Source organism: Elephantulus edwardii, unplaced genomic scaffold, assembly GCF_000299155.1.
Source record: "Elephantulus edwardii isolate Elephantulus edwardi_28Jun2011 unplaced genomic scaffold, EleEdw1.0 scaffold00024, whole genome shotgun sequence".
In the NCBI taxonomy this organism is placed as follows: Eukaryota; Metazoa; Chordata; class Mammalia; order Macroscelidea; family Macroscelididae; genus Elephantulus; species Elephantulus edwardii.
The window spans coordinates 10,785,957-10,794,823 of record NW_006399774.1 but is presented as its reverse complement, the minus strand read 5'-3'; the positions used below and the strand labels follow the sequence as shown (position 1 = coordinate 10,794,823).

The 8,867-nt window shown below is 43.2% G+C and overlaps 1 protein-coding gene across 1 annotated transcript in view; it reads left to right on the top strand.

Annotated features, from left to right (window-relative positions):
* The window catches only part of TMEM242 (transmembrane protein 242), a 31,047-nt gene that overhangs the window by 13,010 nt on the left and 9,170 nt on the right, over positions 1-8,867 (top strand). Inside the window, exon 3 of the mRNA XM_006882756.1 lies at positions 4,281-4,418. Within this exon, the coding sequence (XP_006882818.1) occupies positions 4,281-4,418 (138 nt within the window). The remainder of the gene's footprint in view (positions 1-4,280; positions 4,419-8,867) is intronic.

Below are 8,867 nucleotides of genomic sequence, written 5' to 3'. Positions count from 1 at the left end.
CCCCAGTTTGTTCCTCTCTTTTTTTTCTTTCCCTTGAAAGTCTGTTTTAATTGTCCCATTGCCACAGTGCTTGTCAAAACCAGTTCTGATTGATCTCCTTTGTCAGTGTGTCCTTTGCCATTCCCTATCACTCCTCCCTGAGAGAGATTTCACCCTAATTCATTGTCAATCCATTTCATCAAGGATCTTTTCCTGCACTCTCCCTCCATCCTTTGAAGCATGATGGTTTTCTTTGAAGCATGATGGTTTTCTTCAAGGACTGGTTCCTCCTGGCAACATGCCCCAAGTGTGTGAGATGGAGCTTCAAATCCTTACCCCAAGGAGAAACTTGGTTTCACCCTCTCCAGGACAAACCTCTTTGTTCTCTTGGTATGGTGTATTTAATAATCTTCTCCAGCACCACAACTCAGAGGTATCAACTCTTCTGTCATCCTCAGTGATTGTTCAGCTCTGATGCATAGCAAGTAACTGTAAAGACCATGGCTTGGATCAGGTACACCTTAGTCTCTAGACTGACATCATTGTTCTTCAGTACTCTGGAGAGGTCTCTCACAGCAGCTTTTCTTAATACAATTCCTCTTGTGATTTCCTGACTGCTGATGCATGAGTCTTGATTGTGGAACCAGCCAAGGTGAAACTGTTAATAATCTCAATCTCTTCTCCAGTTATCATAATACTGCCAATTGGCCAAGTGAGGAAAATATGTTATATGTATATAGTAAAGTAAGCTTTTCTTTTACGGGTGTGATGTACTCTTCCTCCATTTCTGCTGTTTTAGTAATAAACTGCACAGGTGGGAAAGGGCCACACTTGTGAAGGGTGAAATACTTGAACAATCTAGCTTTAAGAATAAAGGACATTTGTCATTTATCACATCACTGTAAAGACAGCAGAAGATTTAGATAAAAGTATCTTTCTAAAATATTGTTACTGAGAATATGCATGGTGGAGCATATACCAATTATTTCCACATGTGCAATTCCGTGGCATTAATTACATTCTTTGTTGTGCAGCCATCCTTACCCCCTATTTCTGAATCGTTTCTTTCCCGTTAGCAAACTCACTGCCTTTTAAGGTTCCTAGTTCATTTTTGAGTTGCTGATACCAGTTAGATACAGATGTTGTTGTTATGAACAATCAGGAGCTGACTTAGAGCTGACCCAGTCCTTCCAGAGGCAGTAAATTGAACAGGAGAGACTGCCAAGGTTTCTCCTGCGGGCAGCTGGTGGATTTGCACTCTGTGCCTTTGAGTGGACCGCACAGCTCTTTACCACCAGAGGAGCATAATGCTCATGACAGACACTCTAGTGTTGTGTGCCGTGCTGCTGACCAAAAGGTCATCAGTTTAAATCCACCAGCTGCTCTGAAAGAAAGATGGGCAGTCTCTTATAAAACATGTCCAGCCTTGGCAGTCTGGCGGAGAGTTGCTAGGAGTTACATGTGGCTTTAATTTTGGTGGTGTTTGGTTGTAAGAAGACTTCAAGGAATATTTCTGGTTTGAAGATTATCCCTGGGCGGTCGTTTTTGTGGTTCATCTAGCTGCCGTGGTTCCAGATAGCTTGGATTCCATAATAATGTGAAATGCTCTTCTGTATACCCCACCTTTTGATCAGGATTCCGGTTCGTAGATTAAAACGAGGGATGGAGTTGCACTCCTCAACCCAGAGACTGCATTGCGCTGGCAGTTCAGATCTACCAGAGGCTCTGCGTGAACAGACGGGCGTGCAGACCCCAGGAAATGTTTGTTAGAGTATGGATACGGGCACCATTCAGTTCTGGTCTGGCCAAGGAGGCAGTTGTTCATGGAGGAAATTCTGCCTCCACTTCCTGATTGTCCTTTTCTCTGTTGTCCTGGTGAATGGAGACCAATTGCATCTTATCCATGGCCATTGAATTGATTTCAACCCTCAGCAACCCTCCAGTGGGTTTCCAAGGCTCTAAATCTTTGCAGGCACAGACTATAGACTACTATTGAGCATCTTTCTCCAGCACAGCACCTGTTGGATTTGAACTGCTGACTTCTGAGTTAGCAGCCTGATAGGTTAGGCACTGTACCACCAACCAGGCTGCCTGAATAGTATGCAGTGAGCTAGAGGTAGAACAGAAGCATGAGCTGTATTATTAGGCCAGTTGGCCAGGCCTTGTCTTGAAACCATCCCCTACACCTACAAAGCAAGGAGCCAAATCCTCCGATGGGTTTGCTCTACATGTTTGTATGTAAGCGGCCTGGAGACTCTTTTCCTCTGTCATTGCAAAGCAGTCACACAGCATTTGCCAATTCAGCTTTTTAAAAATACACAATTTATTGACAGCAATTACATTCATTTACTGTGCAACCAACGCTTCCCTTGATCAGGATGACTTCCATTGCCTTAAATAATGGAAATACTTTAAAAAAGTAGAAACTTGTCCATGGTGTAAATCAAATTAAAGACAGTTACTGCTTGGGATAATTCCAGTACAGGAATTTACAGGAAGCAAAGGAAAAAGTAACAGCCCGTAAGGGTTAATTGATTTTGAACTAACTAGATAACCGATTCAGAGACACTCGTTTAATCCTTACAGGTTGACTGAACATGATGTAATTCAGTCTTAGAAACAGCACCTGTAGAATTTAATCAGAAATACAGGTCAGCCTTAATGCGCAGAGAACTACTGAAGCACAAAATGTTTCTCACATGAAAAATATTTGGAAATTATCATTTTCTTTTACCATCCTATCTGCTAAAGCACTAAACACCACTCAAACAAAAACACTTAGAAATAATGAAGAATTTCACTTTCTCGGAAGCTGTAATCAACTTGTTTCTGATTAGAAAACAAAATGAAAAATGTGACGAGTATGAAACATATATAGTCTTTTGTTTTAAACTACACAGTGTCCTTTTTTTATATAGTTAACACACTATCGAATGTGTCTCTAGACAGCCCTGTCCTGGGGGTATTTTCAGTAGCCACCAGCCTTGCCTGGCACAGTATGGGGCGTGTAAACTGGTGTGGAGACTTAAAGCAGGTTCTTGTTGGCGCACAGCACAACTTAGTCATATACGGAGATGGTCGTTTGTTATTTCTCATCTTCAGTTGTCTGATGCAGCTTAGAGAACACAATTGTTCTGTTAATAGAATACCTTTAATTGCAAGAGAGAAAAAAACCAAAAAATAGTTGTAGCTGTTTATTGACATTCTGAATGCTTCTTAGTAAATACAGTTTTTTCATTTAAAAAAGAAATTGTCAACCATGAAATGAATCCTTATTATCTGACTTACTCCGTAAAGACTTTGATGTTGTTAATGGTTATGGTGAAATGATGTGTGACCTTTTCTTAGCCTTTTGTTTTGTTTTGTGTAGGTGTTCCAGTTGTTTTTGTGTTAGAAACTAGTTTCCACATTAGCATTCATCTGCATTTCTGATTACCTCCTCAGGAAAAACCCCTCTCAGTAGTGGGGTGGAGGAACATACATGTTTTATTAGCTGACACATACTACAAAGTGCTTTTCAAACGATCTTGGCAAGCCAGATTGCTTCTGGGTTTCCTGAGGGTCATTTCACATTAGCCAGCATATGATGATCTTATTTAAAAACAAAGAGAAACCTTTTAATGTCATATAGAGCTATTTATAATTTGCATTTCTGTTGTGAATGAGAGGGAACATTTTCCCCAAGTTACGAAACAAATGTATTCTGCCTCTTGAGTTGTTGATGCATGTTATTTGCCAATTAAACGTTGTATTTGGATGTTCTCTTTAGATGTTCAAGTTCTTCAGTCTCGTGCTTATTATACTGCTCATGCCAGGTTTTCCCAGCTTGATGATTTTCTTGAAAATGAACTCTGTTGCCCTGTCGCCTCGTGAGGAAGCATTGCTGTCCCGTCTCCCCTGTGGCTCGCCCAGCTCCTGGTGTGGTCTCTCCCTTACTCAAGGCTGTCAGGGAAGCTGGCTGGGCTGTGACTGTGGTTGGGTGCAATCCAGGCGGTTCTGACTCATGATGACCCCAGAGGCCAGAGGAAAACTGCTGCCTAGAGAACAGATGTTCTTCCCAGAGCCACTGGTGGATTGGAACTACCAGCTTTTTACTTAGCAGGTGAATGCTTAAATATCGTACTACCAGGACTAAACTATGGTGTACCCCCTATCTTGTGATTACTCAAAAGAAAGCTGGGATTTGAACAGAGAATGTCAGAATCCTGATAGCTTGTGCTTATCCGGAGGATAATTGAGTTCAAACACTCTGAACACATGACTTTGTTCTGAACTGATTCTTCCCACTGTCTCTGCCTCAGGGAAGCATGGCCACGGCCGCCTTACCAGAGAGCGGTTCTGCACTCGCCTTGCGTGCCTTGGGCTGGGGCTCACTTTACGCCTGGTGTGGAGTCGGCGTGATCAGCTTCACTGTCTGGAAGGCGCTGGGATTTCACAGTGTGAGTAAGGGTGCCCTGTGGTGTGTCTGCAGTCTGTGTTCTGTCTTCATTTACGCGGGGAAAGACGGTGGTCGGCTGCCCGGCACTGCGAGCCAGTCAAGTAGAGACGAGGAGTGGGTCCCGGAAGTGCTCTATATTCAGAGGTTAGTGACCTGAGAGAGAAGGAGCAGTGTGGGTGTTTTAAAGACCCCTTTCTGACAGGGTAGCGTCAAGGCAGGCTTTTTAGGGGTGCTCAGAGAGTGTGTGAGGGGATAGGAGCGTGGAGAGGTCCAGGAGGGAAGCGTCCAGGGGTCTGATGAGGTTGTTGCTTCCATGTCTCTCCCTGTGGTGATTTGCCAGCGCCCTGTGCTTGGTGCTCAGGTAGGTAGGTAGCCTTCCTTACTGATGGTGCATTCTTCTCGGCATTGATCCAGGTTTTTTCATGTCTCAATGACTTGACTGCATATCCTTAGTGCCTGGAATAACAGTCTCACAGCTAGCTAATCAATCAGGTTAATGGACTATAATAGGGAACTTTGATTATTGTCCTAAACTTAGGCAACCATTTAATATCATCCTGAACTTAGAACACTACTGTCATCCTGAACCTGGACTTAGGGTGCTATTTACTGTCTCCATAAACCCAGACAGGTCTGAATTCCTCCAGTTATCATTCAGTCTCCATCTTCCTGATTTTCACATTTCATTCATTTTGACCACTGCCTTTGAAAATAAGGACTGATTTTGGCTAATTTTTTTATTAGTTACAAGGCAACTTCTAACTTCGAGTAAATCATAGAACTAATTTTCTTAGAAGGTAGTAAAATGTCAAACATAATTTAGTGAAGACCATTCTCTGCATCTGATGTTATTGTGCACCTTTGAGTCAGAATTGACTCATAACTGACCCTCTAGCAGGTTTTCAGAGGCAGTAAATTGTATGGGAGGAGATTGCCCATCTTTCTGCAGAAGCACCTAGTGGATTCAAACCACATACCTTTGAAATTGCAGTGCAGCTTCTTACCACTAGGCCACCAGAGCATGTGCGCTGGTGCACATGATTTATACTTGACAGCTAACCTGAGTAGCCCTGCTGGTACAGTGGGGTAAGTGTGGGCTGCTTACAGAGAGGTTAGTGGTTCAAACCCAGCAGTTGTTCCTTGGGAGAAAGATGAGACTGTGTGTCCCATAAAGATTTATAGCCTTAGGATCACATGAGTTGGAATTGGCTCAGTAGTGGTTTGATTTTAAGTCTTTATTATCCTAAAGCTTGGTAGTTCGAGCCCACCTTGTGCTCTGTTGGAGGCCTGCAGATGTCCTGCAAAGATTACAGCCAGGGAACCCTATGGAGCAGTTCTCCATGCCGTGTGGGGGTGCCCTGAGCCAGAATTGCCACAATGGCAGTACGTGGTACGTACTCACAGGTAGTGTGTGATGTCAGATTCCATGTAGCGGCCCTTCAGAATAACTAAATAGCACAGAGACTCTAATTACATGTGAGGAGACTGCCTACCTTTCTTCCTCAGAGACATCAGTGGGTCTGAGATGCCAGAGAGGTTAATGTCACCTTTGGGTTAACAGCACAACTCCCTACCCACTAGGCAATTCATTTCTGACTCAGTGACCTGTATTGTGAACCATCAAGTCGAAACCAACCCATAGCTGACCTTTCAGCAGGTTCTCAGAGGCAGTAAATCACAAGAGAGAAGATTTCCCATCTTTCTCCAGCAGAGGAGTTCTAGAAGATTCAAACCATGTGCCTTTGGGATTGCAGTGCAGCTTCTTACCACTAGGGCATCGGAGCTCCATAAATGACTCTTATCATTGTTATGTACCATTGAGTCATCTGCGACTCATAGTGACCCTATGTACATTAGTTCTGAACTAATTAGCCCTATCCTGAACCAATCTCATTGTCTCCAAGAGACCTAATCCCATTTCTCCAGTCACTGAGTCAATCCATCTAATCCTGCATCTTCTTCTCCTGTGCTGTACCTGTACCCTCCCAAACATGATGTCCTTTTCCAAGGACTAGTCCCTCCTGGCTGTGTGCCCAAAATATGTGAGATGGAGCTTCAGATCCTTACCTCCAAGAAGCAGCTTGGTTTCACCCTCTCCAGGACAGACCTGTTTGTTCTGGCAGTCCACAGTATGTTCAACACTCTTCTTCAGCACAAGTCAAAGACATTGATCCTTCTTCTATCATCCTTAGTTACTGTCCAGCTCTCTGATGCATAGCATGTAATTGTGAAGACTGTGGCCTGTATCAGATGCACCTTACTCTCCAGACTGACATCGTAGCTCTTCAGTACTCTAGAGAAGTCCCTGATAGCAGATTTTCTCAATGTAATGAATCTTTTCATTTCTTACTGTTGGTGCCAAGAGTGCTGATGTGGAACCAAGCATGCTGAAGTTGTTAGCAATCTGTCTCTTAACCGTCTATCATGAAGCTGCAAGTTGGCCCAGAGGTGAGAATCTTTATTTTCTTGATGTTGAGCTTCAATCCATATTGAAGATTACAGACCTTGACCTTCTGCAGCAAACACTTCATGTCCTCCTCAGTTTCAGCAAGCAAGGTTGTGTCATCACAACAAATGCATAATTCAGTTGTTGATGAGTTGTTGTTAGATGCCATCGAGTCAGTTACTACTCATAGCAACCCTGTGAACAGAAGATCTGAACCTAGTCTTGTCCTGCGCCATCCTCACTCTTCCTGCTACACAAGAGCCCAAGCAGTCACCTTGTCAGTCTACCTGGATGAAGGTCTTCCTCTCCTTTGCCGACTCTCCTCTCTTTCCAACATCATGTTTCTCTCCAAGAAATAGCACCTCCTAGCAATCTTCTAAAGTCCTCATTTCAACTAATTTCCAGTCTGGGCTCTACCACCACACAACTGTAACTATCCTCTTTGTTTAATGTTAGTAGGGTTTTCAAAAGCCTTTAGGAAGTAGATGGCCCATCTGCTTCCTGGTTGGTCTTAATCAGGGAGCTCCACCAAAACCTGTCCACAATAGAAAACCCTTTTGGAATTTGACACCCCCAGTGGCAAAGATTCAGCAAACCCAAGTAATTGCAGTATTGATGAGTATTGAGTATTCCTCCTCATAAAAGTCCAGCCACTCAAATGATTTGTTCTGCTTATAGATTGAAAAAGTATGGAGATAGGATGCATCCCTGCTGCAAATCTTTCCTGATCCTAAACTAAGCAGTGTTGCCTTGCTCTGTTCTGACTACTGCTTCCTAGTCGAAGTGTAGGTTTTGCATGAGCACCATTAAGTGTTCTGGGATCCCCATTGTCCTCAAGGTTAGCCAAAATTCGTTGTGATCCACATAGTCAAATGCATTTGCATAGTCAATGAAACACAGACATTCCTCTGGTACTTTCTGCTTTTAGCCAAGATCCATCTAATATTGGCTGTGGTGTCCCTAGTGCCATGGCCTCTTCTAAACCCAATTTGCACATCTGGCAGTTCTCTGCTGATGTACTTTCCCATTTGTTTCTGGGTAATATTCAGCAGGATCTTGCTTGTATGTGATATTAGTGATATTCAATAATTTCCACACTCAGGCCACTTTTTTTGGAGTGGGAATAAATGTAGATCTCTTCCAGATCTATAAATATATATCTTCCAGATCTCTTTGCACTGGGAAAATCTGTTGTCAGGAACCTCTCCAGAGTGCTGAAAAGCAACAATGTCAGTCTAGAGACTAAAGTGTACCTTTCAGAGAACTGGACTAAGGATGATAGAAGAATTGATGCCTTCAAATTGTGGTGCTGGAGAAGAGTCTTGAACATACCATGGACTGCCAAGAAAACAAATAGGTCTGTCTTGGAGAGGGTGAAACCAAATTTCTTCTTGAAGGCTAGGATTTTAAAGCTTGTCTCACGTACTTTGGGCATGTGGTCAGGAGAGACCAGTCCTTGGAGAAGGACATCATGCTCGTCAGGGTGGAGAGACAGCACAGGAGAGGAAGACTCTGGATGAGATGGTTTGATACAGTGGCTGGGGCGATGGGGGTTGGTGTGTCAGAATTAGTGAAACTGGCTCAGAACAGGGCTTCAGAGTTGCTGTACGTAGTAGGGTTGCTATAAGTTGCAGGTGACTCGACAGCACATAACAACAACAATACAACACCAAGGAACAATGATTGCATAAACTGCTGTAAAACTTGGGAGAGTCTAGAAAGCATTATGCTGAGTGAACTCAGTGTAATAAGGACAAATACTGCATAAGACCATTATTATAAAACCAGAAAGATAACAAGTAAGATGTAGATAAACATCCAAAAGGGGAAGGGAGAAAGGGTCAGGAGATGAAGAAAGGTGGAAATCACTGCAGTAGCAGAGTTTAGAGAGCAGAATGAGGACCAGGGTCATGTAGGAAAGATTCAGTGGGGCCTTTAAGACTGGTGAGAATAGGCATAGATCAATAGTAGAAAATACTGTTGTTGTTGTTGTTGTTATGTGCC